This window comes from Protomyctophum bolini (assembly GCF_963924005.1).
Source record: "Protomyctophum bolini genome assembly, chromosome: 10".
Taxonomy (NCBI): Eukaryota; Metazoa; Chordata; class Actinopteri; order Myctophiformes; family Myctophidae; genus Protomyctophum; species Protomyctophum bolini.
In genome coordinates, this window is record NC_137871.1 from 8,733,656 (window position 1) to 8,755,224 (window position 21,569).

Consider the following 21,569-nt stretch of genomic DNA (forward strand, 5'->3'; position numbering starts at 1 on the left):
AAAAATGAAAAATGAGGATAACATTTTTTTCAAAAATTCAAAAAACGATGGGCTATAACCCATGTTTTTTGAAATTTTGAATTTTCTTCAAATCCTCAAAAATGATGAAAAACGGCGTGCTATAGTATGGCATGAATTGAACAAAGGGCATTGTTCAATTCATCAAAACATTTAGAGACAAACAAATAGACACTTATATGTAGTTAAAGCAACAGAGTTAAGCAACAGAAACAAACAACAATGGATTCTACAGTGTAAAGACACCAATTTAATTATAAATGTCAATAAAGTTGAATATCTAATAATATCAATTTAAAATGTATTATCCAATACAAATTTCCTTACCATTTTTAATGTTTTAGTTTTGTATTGCTATTTTTATTTGCCAATTGTAGATTGACCTACTTTTTGTTTCTGGCATTCCGCTGCTTGTTATTTTTTATTTTATTTTCATGTGAAGTACTTTGAGTTGCATTTTATGTATGACATGTGCTATATAAATAAAGTTTAATATGTGAAGTACTTTAGTTGTCAAGGATGCAGACAGAGTTGAACCCAGGAGCAAAGTCACAACAAACTAGAGTATAATAATAAAGTATTTAATAAAGAATTACGAGATATCTTACACAGGGGAATGCAGGTAGGAATCAGGCATGAATCAGAATGACATCAAAGTCAACACATGAACAGGCAGGACATCTGTGACACAGGTTATGAACTGACAATGAGTGTTTGTACTGAGTCCAGTTTTATAGTGAGCAGGTTGATTGGAGAAGTGTTCACTGCTGGGCTGATTAGGTAGTTGACAGGTGTGTAAATGGAACTGGGTGTGCTGGAATGGGATATGGGAGGCCAGTGTGGAGACTGAGGGAGAGACAGAATGTGACAGAGTTGCATTTTATGTATGAAATGTGCTATATAAATAAAGTTTACACCACTGACTGTCCCTCCATATAAAATAAAGGCGAAAGTCACAAAAGAAAATTGATCAGTTACAATTCCAGACTATGAAGAATCATTTAATAAAGGAATACTTCCAGATTCAGTTAAAGATTAGCTACAATAATTGTGATATTAAAAGTTAAATGCTCGTCATATGACATAACAGAGAGGAATGGGCCGGACCCTGCTGGGAAGGACCATCGGGAGACGGTGCTCTCTCCCCCTGTTTCCTGAGATGTAACGGTTGGGGCTTATGTCTGAAAGAACCCTGTCCAGCTAACCTTTTGAACTATAGTATGTCGTTTTTTCATCATTTTCACATTTGTTTTTTAAATCATTGCGACGATTAAAAAAAAGATAAAAATGATTAAACAAATTTACTATAGTGTGTAGTTTTTCATTGTCAAAAGTCAAGAAAATGACATTGTCATTGTCCACGATTATAATCGGGCCCCAGTATGCAAAAAGACAGACTATTCTGTCAGATGATGGGCCAAAAATTGCGGAAATGAAAAATTGCGGAAATTGCGGAAAAGAAAAATTGCGGAAATGAAAAATTGCGGAAATTGCGGAAATGAAAAATTGCGGAAATTAAAAATTGCGGAAATTAAAAATTGCGGAAATTGCGGAAATGAAAAATTGCAGAAATTGCGGAAAGTTGTCCTTCTGAAAGTCAGTGTGCAAAGCAAAGCATCACAGAGACACATGAATAATGTGGGATTTGAACCGTGGACCTGTGGATCACAAGTACAGCCACTCATCACACTGAGCTAACTGCTGGTTACTACAACACAGATTTTCTGTGCTAGTTGATGTTAGTGTGGAATGCAAAGTGTCAGTAAAGATTTGAGTATGTCGGGGTTTGAACCGGCACACTTCTACTAGGTATACTAGGGATATCATTTGACTTATCCGTTGGCCCACTGAGGCACACAATCATGGGGAATTTCTGTGCTGCTTTAAAGTTGTCCTTCTGAAAGTCAGTGTGCAAAGCAAAGCATCACAGAGACACATGAATAATGTGGGATTTGAACCGTGGACCTGTGGATCACAAGTACAGCCACTCATCACACTGAGCTAACTGCTGGTTACTACAACACAGATTTTCTGTGCTAGTTGATGTCATTTAAAAAAAAGCTTATCCAGAACAACAAATGCAGTAAAGCTTATACCAAAAACACAAAACATGCTAATAGTATAATTTAAGTGACCCAAGGAATTAATTAAAGTGGATATTATTAAGATTCAAGCACATCTTTACTCTATTGCAATTTGCAGGACAAAAACGGCAAAAGAAAATCGTTCAGATCATGCTTCTCTTTTCACAAACTTTTTGGAGTGGATATTTTGATGCCACTAGTTTTTTCTTAATCCTTGAAAGTTTAAAAACACAAGTAAAAGAGACAAGGAGAGCTTTACAATAGAAAGCCAACTTTAGGGGACTAACTATTAGGCATTTGATCAGTCACAAATTACAATGTGAGACAGGGTTTCAATTTGTGGGTCACCTGAAAAAGTATTGAAATGACTCAGGGACTGTCCCACGCAAAGGGGGACATCTGGTCACCCTACAAGGTGCCCATTGCAGTTGCCACTCTTTTGGTGTTCTGTTGGGGTCATTTATTTTCTCTCCTCCCAACACAACTTGACATACTACATAGTTGTACATATTAATGATAATGACACTCGCCTCCTCAGGGGAAATGGGTTCTCTGTGCTACTATTTGTTTACTTAAATGAATCATGTAGGAAAGAGTGAGCTTTGCCAGCATGAGTGGTGGTAGGCGGTGCGTGGTCACAGACCATCAGAACAGATTTAAAAACAGGAGAAAGGAGCTCTTGTTTGAAACATTTAAAATTGAGGGCATAGCCTATCAGTTTTTTGTTTAAATATAACTGTGGGAAGGAGGATGACTGAGTTAAGCAGTCACACCTGGCCTGAGTCAAACTAGAACTGGACTCAGAGCTGCAGGGTGTGGCTGCGCACCTGTTGTGCATGGACTTGATTAAGGCACAACAAGATAAATCAGTCATCTCCACACAAACACTGCCTGTGTCGTGTCCTTCCGTGCCCTGGGTTGTGACCCACTTGGTCATAATAATAATAAATATATAAAGACAACTGACTTGATCCAAGTCTATGAATTCAAGTCTATCTGGAACCATTCATTTTGGTCATAAAAATAGTCATAAAAAAGAGTCTCTGCCTTAGAAAAAAGGGTGGCATTTGATTATTTCTTTCAGCACAATAAACAGGCCTCTGTGTACCAGCATGCATCTACCTTAACATACTATCCCGCAGGCCTATACAGTACCTTTGTCTATTTACAGTACGTTCCCCTGAATCTGTGGGAGCCATGACTCCCAGGTCACGCAAGGAACAACTGATCCACTGTACCAGCCTGTACTGTTGACAGGAGAGAGGGCAGATTCTGGTTATTAACAAGATTCCTTAACCATCACCCTGAATTTACAGGATCACACTGGAGATACCAGCTTATGGACTGAGAAAGTAGACCATACTGTGATAACATGCCTCGAAGTGTTTGCGTTCCAAAATGAGTTGCTTGGATGAAAAATACAATCTGTGTGAATGTGAAGAGTTATGTTGGCTTTAACTGTATAAATAGCACAAGAGATACTTGCGTCACATCCTGTGTGATGGTAAACAAAAACACTGTGGTATATTTATGAATAATTACGAATAGAAACTGGATCAGGAGGAATGAAGAGAAAAAGAAACACGGAAAGAGCGAGAGACCCAGAGGGAATCTTTCTTTCTCTCTGGCTCTTGCTTGCTGTGACACAGCGCTTCTGTTTATCTAAAGATTGATATCATTATATGCTTACAGCTTTGCACATTTACACATTGACACATCTCTGGCCTTTTGCCTTCTACCTCATGTTTCCAATGTGATTGTGAAAGGGGAACATAGCTATGGGAAACATACCTTAGGCTCAGCGGAGCCATCTGTAAACAACATGTTATTCATGGTGCCAGAGCTGAATTAGCACAGGCTTCTTTTATCAACAGCCAACGCAGGGTTGCCAAGGGGACAGGGGCTGGATTTGGAAGGTGTTCCCTTTGGTGTGACAGTCACACAGCGAGAGCAACAGCGGACACATTGTGTGGAGAGCTTGTCTTGTGTACTCGCTGGGAGATTCCAAAGCATTCCTGTGACTATAAGAGCTGTGTCTCACATCTGAAACTGCTCTCTGAGAGAGAGCAGGAGTGAGACTTCACAAATTCCACAGGTTAAAGAAGCTCCTGCGAGATTTTGAAAGACCTCTTGGAGATCAAGGTCAGAGATCCAGGCAGCGAAGCCAGACGTGACAACTTACACAGGATGAACGCTTCAGCCAACATGCCTCAACACCTGTGGAATCCTCTGCCTGACGGCTATGATCTTATGTGAATTAATTTGTTTTCTTCATCAGGTACAAATCTGATAGATTTTTGGCGTAGATAGCTGTGCTGGAATACAACCATGGCAAAGACCTTTCTTGCTGCCAGCTACTGAGTTGACAAAGCACCTAACATGCTGATGCAAATAGAGATGTGTTTAAAAAGACAAGTTTCTTAGTTTTGGCAAACACAACCATCAGCTATTAACAAAGAGGCTAATGCCTCCCATACATAAGAGTCGTGACAAGATTTTGGAAAGATTTTTTTAAAGACTACATTCTAGTCTAATTTAGTCTTTTAAAAATCTTTCCAAATTCTTGTCAAAACTCTTGTAGTGTATATGGGAGGCTTCAGGAGATAAGACATGCAACGACTTGTGCCAGATTTTACATGATAAACCCCAAAAAGATTGAATAAAGATGATTGTGTGTGTGTGTGTGTGTGTGTGTGTGTGTGTGTGTGTGTGTGTGTGTGTGTGTGTGTGTGTGTGTGTGTGTGTGTGTGTGTGTGTGTGTGTGTGTGTGTGAGAGTGAAATTAAATTTCCCTCACTCTCCAGACTTTCCAGTCTCTCTATTAACTGTCCTTTTATTTGCTTCATGTGATGATTCCCTCAGGGAATCATCACATGAAGCAAATAAAAGTGTTTTTCTTTGGTCCATGATATTATAGGCTATGACCCACCACACACATTTAGAAAGCGTTTTGGTTATTATACAGTAGCCTACATGCACCCCACCTACCTTCTACTGGCACCAGGGTGACAATTAAAACTGTCCCATATTTCCAGTAGTGCGCATAGGCGGGGCAGGAGGACCATGAAGGAAGGAGGGATCGAGCAGCTGCACAAATTCTTCTCACAGACATTTATTTGAGCGAGCCGGTTTTCGGAGGAGGTTTCAAAACTGGACCGAGTAATTCATAAGGCGCACGCAGCACGCTGGTCATATACAAAATCGTGGCATTTTGTAGGCTATAATTTGCGCACGTTAAGGATACGCGTTTCGCCGGACAAGTCCATAAACTCCTACACTGCAGGATTGTCTGTCACAAATAGCCTATAACATGAAGAGCTGGAATATTACAATGAACAGAACTTTTGATGGAGAGATAAACGTGACTGGGATGTAGCCTAATTACGGATTTTAATCGCAGTTTAGGAGGTAACGTTAACTTTGTAGCCTATCTGTGTCTGTTATCATAATGGAATAGATATCTCATATCTTAGATGCATATTTTCATTATTTCGTTATTTGTGTCATGCAATTTAGAAGCACATTTCACATTCCATCTGTATTTTAAAAAGAAATCCCCCCGTGCCCCCATTTGACCAGTAGCACTGTTATCTTTAGCCTCTACAATAGACAGGAATAAGTCAACAGAGTTTGTTGTCTTTGGGGTCCAATAACAGCACTCAGAGATACACCAGTGCGATACAACAGTGTAACTTTCACACGCCGTTGGTTTAAAAAGGGTAGCCTACAGAATGATAACGCTTCAGTAGGTTACTTAATTGGGAAAGGCTCACTTTGGAATCAGATTGTCCCATAATTCCTGCAGGAGCTTCGCTATGGGGTCAAAGATGACATGAAGAATGTGTATAGTGGCCAAGGGTTCAGGTGTAGCTTTGGGCTGGGAGTCGTAATGGTAATGGTGTTGTTAAACGTGCATTTCATTTTCGTTCAACCTTGTCACAAGTTCAATTCAAAGTTGAACAATGCATGTTCAACTTTGTTGCCTGAAATTGATTTGACTTTTTACTGTGTGCATGATGTGCAACAAATTGCAAATGATGATGACGATGATCATGTGTGCGTGTGTGTGACATGTTTATAAAATGTATAGCCTAAACATTATAGTTTACAAAAGTTAAGGTTTTGGCATACAAGGCTATACTGATGGTCTTTAAATGCCTGACTAACCTGGCCCTTTCCAAATGTAATCAGCTAGTGTGCAGTCATATACACCAACCACAAAGCAATATGCCCTATTGCCCCCCATTAGCATACATCAACTTTAGCTGATGTCAATATGGGATTTTTCTTGTATCATTTTCCTATGGAATTCAATAGGAGGAGCATGCATAGTTTTCCAAGGGTTGTGGTGTTTTTTTGGCTAGGGACCTGCTGTGTCAGCTCAGAGTCAAATGATGTAGGTCTACCCCACGCTGAAACACGTGTTGTGTGTGTGTGTGTGTGTGTGTGTGTGTGTGTGTGTGTTTTATTGATTGATTGATTGATTTATTGATTGAAGTATTTAACAGTTTCCAGAATTACAGTACATTTCAAGCACAACTCGAGTTGTGCTTGAATACGTGTGTGTTTTATTGATTGATTGAAGTATTTATTAACAGTTTGCAGAATTACAGTACAAGCACAACTCAATGTGTGTGTGTGTGTGTGTGTGTGTGTGTGTGTGTGTGTGTGTGTGTGTGTGTGTGTGTGTGTGTGTGTGTGCGTGCGTGCGTGCGTGCGTGCGTGTGTGTGTGTGTGTGTGTGTGTGTGTGTGTGTGTGTGTGTGCGTGCGTGTGTGTGTGTGTGTGTGTGTGTGTGAGAGAGAGAGAGAGAGAGAGAGAGAGAGAGATTGTGATGCTACATCTACTTTGTCACTCAGAGTATCTCAAAGGAAGACAGAGATTCCAGGGGCCCACAAAGGTCCTGTGGTTTATACTGATATTTTAGGATCCAATGTGATATGTTGTCTTGTGATCTCTAGAACTCCAAGCTGCTGCCCTGAAGGAAGAAATTACGTTGGGTTCATGAACTTGACAGTTGTTATGTTGTGGTTATTGGACATTGGGACAAAATTACAGCGTAATTACCAGCTAATACATTTATACCAATGCTTCTGATCAGCTGAAATGGCTGTAGCAGGCTGCAGAAGGCTGTTTATGCTGCTGTTTCTCTGTTCAATGTGGAATGCCTTGTGGTGAATAGACGTTTCCATGATTAAGATTCAAAGGCCAAGACACAATGGTAACAATATGAAGTCAAGTCCCAATATTCAAGGACAGGCTAGCTATAGCTTGTTTACAGCAATGTTTATGTTTATGATTTTTACGGACCTGCAAACGATCGATAGAGCTTTTACTTTGCACGAAACAAATGAACAGGATGTTTTTTTTGTGCCATTTGCCAAGACAAACACTCATTCATTTTACAGAGGCCCTCTAGAGTGATTCTATCTCTTTATGGTTTGATAGAGGATAGTAGTACAGGTATATAATGTAGTTGTGTGGACAGGCCCCACCCTGCACCTTTTGTATATGCGTCTCCATTCGGCTGCCATGCCTAAACTTGTCTCTTTTCACTTTCAGACACCTGCTCTCTTCGTTCCATGAGTGCCTGAGGGTCCATAGTCTCAGGAGGGATCAAGTATCCCTTTGTCCTGGCTAATGGACCTACAGTTCACATGCACCGCACGGAGTAGTTAATGTTTTACGGAAAATAACTGCTTGTCCCCAAACTATATATGCAATGCATTCAATTTGACAGCTTGTTAGTCCGCTGTTATAAAGAAATTCAAGCATCTTGTGAATAATCTGAAGTAGTACAATAAGTAGTAAACTCAAACTTCTTGGTTGTATTATATTTATATGCTATACAAATACGAATATTAATTTGTCTAATTGTTATTACCGTAAATGCATTAACATGACCATTATAGCCAACCCTCTCAGGTTTTAGCTTAGCTAACAAAAGATGCCTGTGAACTGATAAAACAGACAGAGAAATGCATGTTGTTGACTGTGGCATTGAAATCCGATTTCCTGAATAATCCATAATACCGGAACAGGAGGTGCCTTGTTAATAGATGATGTTTATGTCCTACATTACAGCATTGGCTTGTTTGTGTAAGCTGATCTCATTGGCCTATAGGCACTAAGATTTCCAATCCTTCTGTCAATGTGAGAGTCCAGATTTCATGCTGATTATAGTTTGTGTGTTAGCAAGATCACTCAACTACTTGCCAATGAGCTCCATAGTTTCAAATAGCTTCCCGTTTTCCTTGTTTCCACATTGCTTGTTTTTGGAAGGACTTTATGACATTCCTGGAAAACATCACAAGCTATTTGCTCTTGTGTAGTTCTTTAATCTCTCTCTCTCTGTCTCTCGTTTCAGTATTTTCCATCACCAACATGACACCACATCACAACTCCCTCCTGGCTCGTCTCTCCAACACGCTCCTGGTGCTTCAGTTCTTCCTGCCCCTCTCTCTGTCGTCGCTTCCAACAACTCATCACCACCTCGCTGCACATTTGCCCTCGCTGACGCCTCACGCCCCCCAGCGTCTCACCCGCTCCCAGTTCAGCGCGCACACTCAGCTGGACTTCACCACGCACTGTAACTCCAGCTGCTTCCACCGAGGAGAACAACCCAAGGATAAACTGTCCTTTGAGACCCTGTATGCCGACGGCTCTCGCACCCTCACCACCGTGGACGTGGAGAGCGAAGAGGAGGACGCCGCCTTCGTCTCTCACACCCCACCGCCACAGAGGAGAGTGCCAAGAGTCACCTTTAGACGCAAACGTGTTAAAAGGCAGATCTACGGGGCTGATGGACGCTTTAACATCCGCGGGGACCATTTCCTGTTGGACTATCCTTTCTCCACAGCGGTGCGGATCTCCACCGGCTGCACTGGGGTTCTGGTGTCTCAGCGACATGTCCTCACAGCCGCCCACTGCGTACACGACGGGAAGGATTACGTCAAGGGGGCACGGAAGCTCCGGGTGGGGTTCCTTAGCCCTCCTTCCATCAATGGCACCTCCTCTCGGAAGCCTCTGGTACGCTGGGTTCGAGTCAAACGTACCCGAGTGCCAAAAGGCTGGATTCAGGGCCCCCAGGAGGTCAGCATGGACTTTGATTATGCGCTGCTGGAGTTACGCTGGCCTCATCGCAGGCCCTTCATGCGCCTGGCCGTGACCCCGTCCTCGGAGGACCTGGCCGGAAAGCGCATCCACTTCTCGGGATTCGACAGCGACAGGCCCGGCGAGCTGGTGTACCGGTTTTGCCCCGTGGAGGACGAGTCCAACGATCTCATCTATCAGCACTGCGACGCCAGGCCCGGGGCCAGCGGCTCGGGGGTTTACGGGCGAGTGTGGGACAACTCTCTGGAGCGATGGGAGAGGAAGGTCATCGGGGTCTTCTCTGGACATCAGTGGTTGGAAATAAACGGAGAGAACCGGGATTACAACGTGGCCGTGCGCTTCACGCCGCTGAAATTTGCTCAGATCTGTTATTGGTTGCATGGGAATCAAGAAGAATGCAGTTTGAACTGAGATAGACAGGCACAGGACTGTGGTTGAGTCGGATCAAACAAGGACGGATGTTTAAATGTTGGATGAAGGGTAAAAGAAAGCACATATTGGTTCACAAAAAATGGGGGTAAAGTGCCTTATTGCTGCTAGTAAAACAGGTGAGACAGAATTTAATCCAATTCAAATATGGTAAGGTGCATAAGAAATCACACCTTCTATATTCCACCCTGAAAATGCAGGAATGTTCCTTCGTAGTCCAATTCCCTCATTGAGTCATTTCACTCCTGTCTGCAATTTGCTTCTGGAGACCTTTGGCTTCATAAAACATGTCTGCCAGTGATATCATCATCACAGCAGCTTTTAATGCACTTTTCCTCTCAGTTGGATTCATAACGTTGTCAGTATTTCCACCTTTTAAAAGCAAGCCACTTTTAACAAGAGAGGAAAGAATAACACTGACACTGTGTGTGTGTGTGTGTGTGTGTGTGTGTGTGTGTGTGTGTGTGTGTGTGTGTGTGTGTGTGTGTGTGTGTGTGTGTGTGTGCGCGCGCGTGCGCTAGTGTGCGTATAAAGACACGTGTGTGTCTGTATGTGTGTGTAGTGGCAGGCAGCACATCCAGAAGTGAAAGGTTTTAAATAGCAGATATACTAACTCACATTGCATCATGACCAGCTGGCACATTGTGAGATTAGAATTATGCTCTATTCACTCTTTTTTAAATGTATTTAAAAATGTGATAAAAATGTTTGCTTAAAATGACGTGCCCAAAATATGGATGCCAGTTTGACTTTAGAAAAACTAAATCTAATGAATACCATCTCACACTGGCTGTATGAACAGTAGAGTTTTCATTCAACAGTTGATACCATTTGGTACCAATCTTTAAATCATGTTCACTCCTTCTGTTGTTTGCTTTTATTCACTTCCTGCATTACATTGTACAAACAGTACAAATGTCAAGACTGAGCCATGGGGAAGGACAGGCCTCAACAAATAATGCTGAAATTGCTGAAGTTTCTCCCGAGAAGCTGCACAATGACACCGACATAGATGCTTATTTAATACAGCTCCATCTAAAAAGAAATTGAATATTGTGTAAAAATTCATTTTCTTCCGTAATATGAATATATGAAAGTGAAACTTTCATATATTCCCAATTCATTGTGCATAAAGTGAAGTATTTATTCCATAACACCTCAACAGTGACAAAGGCTGATCACCTCCATGCCACGCCCCATTGATGAAATAATGTTAAAAAGTAGCCCAGACCAAGTATTGACTGCATACATTAATATACTTTTCAGTTGGTCGACATTTCTCGTTTAAATGTTTTGTTTTAGTGGTCTGTGGTCTCGTACAATATTCTAATATTTTGAGATAGGACTTTTATATTTTCATGAGCTGTAGACCATAATCATCAAGAAAGGAAAAAGAAAACAAGGTTTTAAATACTTGAATTGAGAATATATGACATTTTCACTTTTTGAATTATATTAGGGAAAAAATGAACTTTTACACAATATTCATTTTTTTAGATGGATCTGTACAGTTCCACAAACATAACATTTTGAGGTCTCAAAGCACATCCGAAAATTAGACTGCTGAATGAACAAATCAATGAAATTGTGAATGCCACTGAAATGTTTTGCGCTAAAGTTGCTGCATAGGACACACATTGCTCAGTGTGGGTTGTATGTTCGATCAGAATGTTAATTTTATTTGAGAAAAGAAATGCTTACAGATATATTTTAATAAACAGATTTCTAACAATGCTGTCAAGTTTTTTGTACCAAGGATTGTAGGAGTGGAGCTGGGCTGGGGCGCCCTCTTGTGGTCTTAATAGGTAAAGCACCTGCACTAGGGTCTTTAGCTGGTATTTAATTGTATGCGAAAGGAAAGGTACTATGTTTACCCAGGGTAACTGGACTAAGCTCAAGAACTTGTTTACAGCCAGGCCCTGCTCATAGAACATGGTAGGGTTCAATGCCTTGTCCAAGGGCACTTCAGCGGTGGTAATTTTAACATGCCGGTCCGGGGACACGAACTAGCGACCTTCCGATATCAAGACCGCTCCGCAAATCGTTCAGCCACCGCTGCCCCTAAACTGTAACTTGATGGGTATGGAACTTAAAGATTACAGGTAACTGAGGTAACAAACAGACGACAAGGTTCATGCTAGCTTTCGTCACCAAGAGGGTATGCGCATGCCTATTTCTGTAATGCCTACAAGCCAACCAAAAACCGAGCTAACAAATTTAATTTAACAAATTTTAATTCCAATAATTACACCTGACAAAAGCAGGCTCTTATGAGAGCAGAAGTTTGTTCTACCATGAGAGTGTGAGAATCCCAGGAGATAAAGGTTCAGCTTGGAAGGCGTTCCCATTACACTTGCAGGATAACTCACTGGAACACAAGCTATGAATTAATGCTTTATTTATTTTTATGTGGGTTTGGATACAAAGCAGAATAATTGGTGGAAAAACATCAAGTCAGACCAAGTCAGTAGTTTAGTGCCTTTTATTAGAGATAAGGAGACGATACAAAACATCCACCATTCAAGAATCAGTCTAAATACTGAACACAGGCTTCAAATCCATCATCGCTCCTCATCTGAACCCTTCAAGAACACGATCTAGACTTCTAACCCACCGGATCCTTGTTTGAACAAGTAACGAGGAATGTGATCTTTAGAACATCAATGCCATTGTCGTTTTTCTTCATTTTTCATTGAGAACAGGAAATAAAAATGGAATTCAGTAAAGTTTTGGAATTTGCATGTTCAAAACAGAAACAAAACAAAAAACCAAACAAAAATTAAATGATCTTCATTTCAACCGTGTTTCCCAACCAGAGAAGCTTTTGATAACATCTTGTGCAATTAAGTAACTTGGTTTGAACTAACACCTAGTCTCAACTACACACACTTAAAAAAAAACTTTAACTCGAAGTTTGGCAAAAAAAAAGGTAGTTGGAACAATTATATATATATATATATATTTTGAGGATTCAATATGTTGTAATCCTATCAGTTGTTGCCTGTCCCTTTCTCTGCAATCATTCAAATGGAACCCAAGAGAACAAAACCCTGTCCTTCATACATTTACATTAAGTGTTTTTAGTTTTTAAAGTCTTCGTTCTTCATCATCGGTTGTATTTATTTTGTTTTCCTTTGTGTTTTGTTCATCTTCATGTGTGTGAACTGGAATGACAGTCTGCAGTTGTGGAATTTTGATACTGTCACTTTACCCACACCCACCCTCCCACCCACCCACGATATCCCTCCCCCAGAAGTGCCACAAATGATCCCGGTTCTGCCTCTGCCCTTCCCTCCACACCAAATTGGAATGAACGGCTGAACCCATCAGATGTGTCTGGTAGGCCTCGATTGAAGCCTGGGGCTTGATTTATAGATTAAGAGGGGTTCCTTCCAGAGAGATTACCGATGCACCACCAAGCTTTTCAGCGAGAGTACGCCGATCTTTGATGTCTTCCAAACCGTTCACCTGCCACTCATGTTTGATACCTAAGAAAAAAAAGGAAAAAAAAGAAAAGCATTTTTTTTAATTGCTCAAAAAAACGAATTGGTATGTTTTCTATTTCTCCATCCACACCTCTTTTTCTATTGTATAATTTGGTATTATATAGCTTGCTTCCAGTACACAAAAGTCTTGCCATTGTTGTCCCAATCTTTATGTAATTGCCGTTTGTCTTTCTCTGTGGTGGTATCACAAATTTACTCTACAGGATATTATAAAGTGAATCAATCCATTTGATCCAATTGAAACTTGAAATAGACGAGGTGCCAATAATGAGCAATAGGACATATAATAATAAATTGATCAATGCATTTTTATGAGCGTATGTCTACTGGTCGTCCATTGCTGCAATTTTGCTGATACCCTGAGACAAAACCACTAGCAACCTGCTCAGTATAAATAAACCTTGTAGTTCATGTGTCTGGCTGGTGAGCGATCTTGTTCACGTCTGTGAAGACGTGAATGCATGAGGCAGAACATACAGACGCTGAGGAAAGCAACTCCCTTCAGCTTGAATCAAGGACTGCTTTAGTGTTTCTGTGACTGATGAGGTTCTGTCTGTCACAGTGCATTTTTGTGTCATTCAGTTTGAGAGGAATTTGATCATGTGAACTTTAGTCATGTGGGCTTGTTATGGCTTGATTTACAGTAGGAAGGAATACAAAGCATGTTAAAGTGGGTGCAGGCTTTAGTTCCGACATACTATTGATCCGAAACCTCAATCCTAACCTAACCCTAACGGCAAGCACGGGAGCAGCGCATGTCGGACCATCGCTTTTTCGCATCGCATCGCATGTCGCTCCGCTTCGGATCTTCGGTGTGTCGGAAAAACGTGCGCACCCCGTTAAAGTAGGACGAATACTATGGTTATTGTCCCTTCTTTAAAAAGTAGTTCACCCCAAAAAAATTCTATCAATTACGCAAGCCATAAAGCTTTGAATTCATGGAGGTTTTGTGCCATTTCTGAGACAATAATTTGATGACCGGGTCATCGGTCAATTGGACACTCGGTAGGAGACTCAGGCGGTCATCAAATTATTGGTTTAGGAATGCGACAGAAACAAACGGGTGTGTATGAAAATAAGTCATTTTTTGGTTGAACTACTCCTTTGAGGACTATTTTTAAAGGCACTATCTGCATTGTATTAGTGTAGCCCACTATGTGGCCCATCTAATTTGGTTATGTCATTTAATCCTCGTCCTCTTATTTCTAGTTAGAGATCAGCATTCCATTACTGACGCCATCTGAACCAGCACTGGTTACATCAAGCCTATTTCTGTGTGCAGGCTAAGCCCTACGAGATCTCCAAGCTCATGATGCAATGAGCTGTGAGCTTGTAGATCTGCCATTTGCCATGTTTGAAAGTAAAGAAATAAACATTTTGAACATTTCTGCTCTGATGTGCCCAAAATAGGGGCGCCAGGGTAAAAGTGGTACTCCACCGCCGAAAAGAACAGATTTCCATGCTAAACAGTGTGTGACGTGACACATCGTTAGCTGGAAGCTAGACACAAAATCAATCACCCATAACAAATTGATCTAACAACACATTAACTGGCAAACATCATTCTAAACTAGAATACAACGAATTGATATCTCACCTGTGAATTTCTTCTTAATGGCGTCTTTTGAGCTGGCGTAAATCATCTTACTTTTCAGGGGTGCACTGTCTGGAGCCCTGTGTGGAATGAAGACAATTAAACCAATTATCCATGTTCAAAATGTTTCTGGCCAAGAAGGAAATACTTTAACAGTTGCTTTATTGTATTATATGGACTGAAATTTGCATCAAGAGGAAGTAGAGTTGAAGTCATGTTTTTAGGTGGGGAAAGAGGAAGCTGTGGCAAGGTGAAATATTCAGCCTGGCCCTACAGATGGCACTACACTTTATGTTTTCAGTTTTATTATATTATTGGCAATGAATCATGAATTAGGCATTTGTACCATGTTTAACCTAGCTCAACAAATATTGACTTTTCATTAGGGCAGGATCATAGTGTCAGCTTAGCGTCAGTGTTAACTTGCCCTCTATTGGGAAAAACAATGTTGCACATTGATGGCATTGGCGTGTTAAGTTCAACACGTCTGGAGCTTAGTGAACTTTGACTGGGTGTCTACCAAAAGTAAACTAGCTTGTAGTTTTCTTTCAGTCACCCACAAGACACCATGGCAAAGTGGCACATCTGAAGCCTTGGCTAAGTTGGCTTGTGTTGGCTACAAAACATCCGACACAGAGGTGTGATTGTACCCTTAGTCTTTAGTTTACACCAACACTCAGGATATTGACGTTATCCTACTGGTCCGTTTCTAGATCTGCCACCACTGTGAAGCATTTCGTTTGTATATTGCAACCGGACTAACTGGACTGTTGATGGGTCTGTCTGGGTTCTCACCAGAAGATGAAGACCAGGTCTTCCTTCTTTGTCTCCTTTGTTTCGTAGGTGGCATCATACAGAGCGTAGCGGCAGTCATCTGCAGGCAGCATCTTTACAAAGTGTTGGTAGGGGTCCTGGATGGTGGTTCCTAGGTCTCCCAGCAGGATCTCTTTGCCGTCTTCAAGGACTATGTTCTGGTTGTCCTTGCTCAGGCAGAACATCACAGCCTTCTTCCTCCTCTTCTTCTCTTCCTCGTTGGCCTGAGCTTTACGCACTTTCATGTCGTTGAAAACTGCAACCACCTCATCTGTCACTTTGATTCCGGAGGCCTGCACACAAAAGTCTCTGTTAGATTCATCTTCAAGTACATTTCCAATTTGACAAAGCATACTTTTGCTGCAAGATGTTTTGAGAATTATGACATACTGCGTCAACACAAATGCATTTGCGATTTTGAGTCTTTTAAATATATATTTTTAAAGCTGAACACAACCTAAGCCAGTCCTAGCATTCATAAGTTTTCAATTACATCCTATGAAAACCATTAAAAATCAGGGAATAACAGTTATAAGTTGAGCTATGTTTGAAATACTCTATTGTCCATTAAATTATTGAACTAAATTTCACCCATGCATGTTGATACTTAAATACAAGTAGCCTGGTCTGAGGAGAGAGAGAAATTGGCTATCATGTTAAGTTTGCTAGGAGTTGAGCTTAAAGGAAGTTTAAGGAACAGAAAACATTGACACCAGAGAAACTGGAGAATGACCCAAGAGGGCTGCATGTGACTTATCACCCTGAGCACAACACTCCTTAAAAGAGCAGCTGATAAAGAGAACCGATATTTAAGGTGTGGTCCCTTGTTACAAACGGTGGTAGTGAAGAAGACTGAAGAAATAAATTATATACTGGTCAACGTTCACAACAATGGCTAAAACAAAGTCACCATCTGTGCTTCAATGAGGACTATTCCACTTGCTATAAACAAGTTCTAGTTATTGAAGCTTTAGAGGAAGTGAAGAATTAAGATATAGTCCCATTGTAGCCGGACAGGTGCTTATCAGTGACAAAGTTCAAAATCCACAATCAGGACTGGAAGAGCACTAAGGTGTGGTACAACAGGTGTGTTTCATACATATCTGAATAGTCTTAGACCATGAGCAATAACCTTAAGTTGCCATTACATAAGACATGTTGCTGGGCTGTTTACAGCCTCATGACATGACACGGTTTCACCATGTAGCTTGATGGCAGGAAGGGCTGTGTAGGACCAAAGGGGTGGAAACAGGAATTAAGGGGGTTAGACTGCAAGGCTCTGCCACAGACAATGGGTCTTCTGTTGGAATACAAACAAGTGACATCCCTGAGTCACAGCTGCCCCATAAACTCAACTCAGGTCTTCTGATTTTGTTTAGGCCAGTGCACCACCGGAATCACATCAGTGTCGGGAAGACACGGTAGAGGATGTTAACCATAACCACACCTGCAAATAGGTTGACCCCAGCAAAGGAAAAGGTTTTTGCGTTTTAAAATTCCACAGCAATATCCCTAAATATCCTAACACAAAATACTTGCTCGTCATCCAGTGACATGCAAGCAATAGGTGACCCACATTTAGAGGGAATTGTGCAGAAGAGGGTGTAGTTGCCACTGTAGTAGGTTTGCTCTGCTACTGTGAGAACAGGCAAAAGAACAATCTTAAAATACGCTATAGATTTCTGACAAGCTCCATACAAATTAAACTGCAGACATCAAGTTCACATGATCTGGGAGATACCCAATTCTTCTGACTGTCAGTAAAAAAAAAGAAAAGTGCCGATTACAATAGAATTGCAAGCTTATTTAACTTTTCCCTCTCCTTTTCAGATAGACCCAAGGGCCCGTGCTGATTACAACCTGCTTTTGGTCAGTCCATTCAGAGAAAAGAAGAACACTCACATCCCCACAGACAGCCTCCTCCTCTTCCTGTCATAAAACACCAAGCGGTGTTGCATAGTCTGGGTTCAAGTTACTTCATTTTAATAGAAACCCAAGTTACTTGACCATCAATCACATAACCCAACAGTACGTTTCTTTACCTTGACCAACTAAATAGAACTAATGGACAATATTGCTACATCAGCATAAAATAAAATATCTAGAAGAGTTGTTGAAAATGTACCTGTCCGTTTAGACAAGTTGACAGTGACACCACACCAGGCAGCCCAAGCCATAAATAATATGGTTTTAAAATATTACTTTCAAATGTTTTTTTTATTTGTTGACCCACAACATTAGGGAATGTTTAGAAACTCAGATTTAGATAGCACAAATTAAATACTAAAGGAAGAGAATTAAGATTGATAAATTAAATCTAGATATGCACCGAATGGGAAAGTCTTGGCCAAAACAAAATATAGGAAACAGTGGGCTGAAAACAGAAGCTGAATATGATTATTATATAACTTAATAAACTTATACATTTGACCAGTTTTTGTACCATTGCCGTCATAACTTTGTTGTGTAGAGCTACATGATAATGGCAAATACATGATTACATTTTCATCACAACAAAACAGTAGGTTACGAATTAAAGGTACCCCGATTAATTGACTATTCGGTTTCGCTCTAAAAAAAAATTGGCCACTATTCGGTAGAATATTCGGTGCATGATTGCATCCCTTAAATCTAAATAAATTATGTGAGTGGTCTCAAGTCAATGTAATATAATGGGCCATGAATGATTTGAATAACTAGATGTAGAGTACTAACTAAGAGTATAGACTAATTATTGTCTCACAAATGTTTGCAACATTCGACTCGACGATGGGGTGGAAAAAAAGAGAAGTTAGCTAGCTAATCATTGGAGCTGATTTCTCTAAATCCACAGTCTGTTTCAAGTCATCCGGTGGACAAATTAGATGCGTAGCTCCAATCAGGAAGAACAAGAAGAGGCCCGTTTAGCATCTGCTGGCTAACCGGCATACAGCTAAAGTTATAACCTTACATAACGGTGACATCCTCTCGAAAATATTCCTCGCACCCCTCCTAACCCAAATAAATAAATAAATGAAAACAGAGCGTGCGATACAGGCACCGGCTGAGAATTTAAACAGATTAAAAATAATAAAATGGCATTAATAACACAACAACGACCAAGACAAAAAAATGGTCTTTGCACCAAATTCAGGGTGGGGCCATTGAATGCAGCAAGCGGCAGCACATGTGCGCTAGCTTCGCTGCTATATAAGGCAAAACCCTGCTCTGAAACTATTCAAGTCTGTCAATTTCACCCATTCTTTTGTTTCTCTGCGGGTTTAACCCCTCGAATTCTGCATGAGTCCTAGCTGTTCGTAGTCTAAACTAGCTGTATTCTCAGCAGCGCACACAAGGAGGAGGGTTGAACTGGAACGATGTTAGCCGAGTACAAACAAAGAACAAGGAAATCACAGCAGCTAACGTCAGCCATACTGCCTGTCATTATGTATGTAGTATGTGTCAAACCTCCCATAGCCAGGAAGAATGGGCCGCGCGGCACGCTGTTGATTGGCTCGTCGGTTGTCAGAACAACAGACAATTGTATGTGTGCCTAATATAATTATTCTGATGCGACAGGTCTGTTTAGACTAGTCAGTCTAGTCATGTATGGATTTCTGGAATCTCTTCAAAAAGGTAGCCATTACATTGTTTTGTCCATAAGTTACTGTGGTGTTAAAATTGATTAGCACGATTGTTCCACTTAGTTATATTAAATTCACGTGTCTTTATTCTAGGAGCCTCCTAGAATAAAGACAGTAGGCGGCCTATATTGTAATTATACATACATTTCAGACTTTTTATTTCACACTTGCTTTGGCAATATAAAATGTAATGCGTTGTTTTGTCCATCCATGCAAAAAAAAGCCCCGCTCGTATTGAATACATTTACTCGCGTTTGGACAAAATTGTATCCGCTGACAACCCAACCAACCAATCACAGCGCGCCCGTCCCTTACGGGCTATGGGAGGTACAGCTCTACCATTTTATGCCTCCTCCCGTCTCCGCTAGCAGCGGCACCGCTAACCTAACAATACAGTTAGCTGCACACACAATGTAGCCCGGGGCTACGACGATGCACCTGCCGTCACACCGCTACTCCAGCCCGGCGTCTCCAGCCGACACACCGCTGGCAAAAAGCAAACTGAACATGAATGTTTAATGTATTGATTTTATTTGACATTATTAAGGGCTCACTTTAACGACACCGACGAGGCCCCTTTTTGTCGAGAGGAGAGGAAGGAAATGGCGCCAGTTGTTTTGGGCCCGTTAGTCATTTCTCTGCATCTTTGAACCTTTACGGACTGTTTACCAAAGGGTCGATAAAGAAACCAGCTCTCTTCTTAAATAAAATATTCAAGCTTAATATATAATGGCTCGTCTAAAGCCCCCCAAAAATGCTAACCGGCTAGCAGCCAGTTCATTGAGTTCAAGGCAATGAATAGAGCAAATGAGCTTCTCTTGACAAATGATGCAAGTTCTACAAAAAAATGTGCCTCCGAACTGTTAAAATAAAAAAAATAACATTTTCAATGTCAACGACATTTATGTCGACTCACGAAGCACAGTGGCACCGACTTGGCCATTTTGAGGAGAACCAGATTCACCTCTATTCTTTATTAAAACCATCAGTCCAAAATCATTATAGGACTCCAACTGTCCAACCTCTGAATCTACAGTGAAGTGCAACAACAAGAACCATTGTAAATGCTAATAACGGTGGAATCTAGTGTCAAACGTACCATATTGCTGTTGCTGTGTATTGGTGGTCGTCTCTGGGTGGAAATTGAATGAGGCTGTGATGATGAACCAGCGGTCTCGCGGTGGATACATACATCACGTGGGCGCGCCTCTCTGCGTGCCGTCGCGCCCGACGTGCACGTCGTACGGGTACGAGCAGGAAATCTGCAAGGCGCGCCGCCGCGTATACTACTGGGTCGCCCGATTAGTCACTTCACACTTCTGCTTTTTTTGCATAAATGTGTTGCATCATGTCCCCTTTATTTATATAATATACCGGTATGATAGATATATTTGGGGTTTATTTCATGTGTGTGTACATTTACATTCATTTTATTGTGTAATTCATTTGTTTTGAGACGTGCGGTGTGCGGTGTACCGTGTACACACACACACACACACACACACACACACGTCGTTGCGATATTTATATGTAGGTCAATTTGACCCCTTGAGTGTAACTAGCTATAGCCTACATGCCACAATGGAAATAAGCTTTATTATTAGTTTTGCTGTATCTTTTTCAACCTTATTATAGGCTATATGTATCAACAAATAAAATCATTATCAGATTGTGGAAATTGTTCTTTGTGGTAAATTCAACTAATCTGTTATGACGGACAATGTCGGCGTAGAAAACAAACGCACCCAAATGGTCGCGTGCATGCAGGGAGAGCATCATGGGATAATGTGTTTTATTACCATTTAATAATTAATAAAATGATCATACCTGCACGACCCTGTACCATCTATTGACCGACTTCGACTTACGAACGGAATTTATTCGAGACACATTTTGTTCTCGAGCGAAATGTATCTATCAGTGTAGTACGAGTGTGTAGCCAATTTGCACGCTTCAAAGTCTTAATTGAATAATATAGCAACTCTTCGGATGAGCATTTTTCAAGTTGGGCTAAAATAAATATTCAACCAAATAAGTGTAGACCTTTTACAATCTATGGTGGCACCGTCTGCAACTTGCAAGTCAGAAGTTAGAACGTGATTGTAGCCTGTAACGGTCTAATCGTGAGCGGACCGTTACTTGCATACCGGTATTCAACATTTTTTTGGAGGGGGGGGGGCTTCTGAAGCCTATATTCATGTACGTCTTTTTGACACATTCTGCAGGCAAGCGCAAAACCAGTTTTCATGATGGGGTTGAAATTCTCTGTCGTTCTTCCTCTCTAGCTCCCCCTCCCTCCTCTCTCCACTCCAACAACCACCTCTCTCTCTCTCTCAACCCCTCCCCTTCCCTCCCTTCCTCGGGGTTTGTTGAACTCGCTTCCAAATATGG

At 41.1% G+C, this 21,569-nt stretch overlaps 2 protein-coding genes across 2 annotated transcripts; one reads left to right on the plus strand and one right to left on the minus strand.

The window, feature by feature from the left end:
- The first annotated feature begins 5,196 nt into the window (after positions 1-5,196).
- On the plus strand, positions 5,197-11,368 carry prss23 (serine protease 23). Its single transcript, XM_080774147.1, has 2 exons — positions 5,197-5,509; positions 8,468-11,368. Exon 2 carries the CDS (start codon positions 8,485-8,487, stop codon positions 9,622-9,624), a length of 1,140 nt encoding a protein of 379 aa, XP_080630273.1. The 5' UTR covers positions 5,197-5,509; positions 8,468-8,484; the 3' UTR covers positions 9,625-11,368.
- A 741-nt stretch (positions 11,369-12,109) lies between these two features.
- cfl1 (cofilin 1) lies at positions 12,110-20,410 on the minus strand. Its single transcript, XM_080773987.1, has 4 exons — positions 20,278-20,410; positions 15,538-15,848; positions 14,746-14,822; positions 12,110-13,130 (listed from the first exon to the last, which is right to left on the minus strand). Exons 1-4 carry the CDS (start codon positions 20,278-20,280, stop codon positions 13,012-13,014), a joined length of 510 nt encoding a protein of 169 aa, XP_080630113.1. The 5' UTR covers positions 20,281-20,410; the 3' UTR covers positions 12,110-13,011.
- Positions 20,411-21,569: the final 1,159 nt, after the last annotated feature.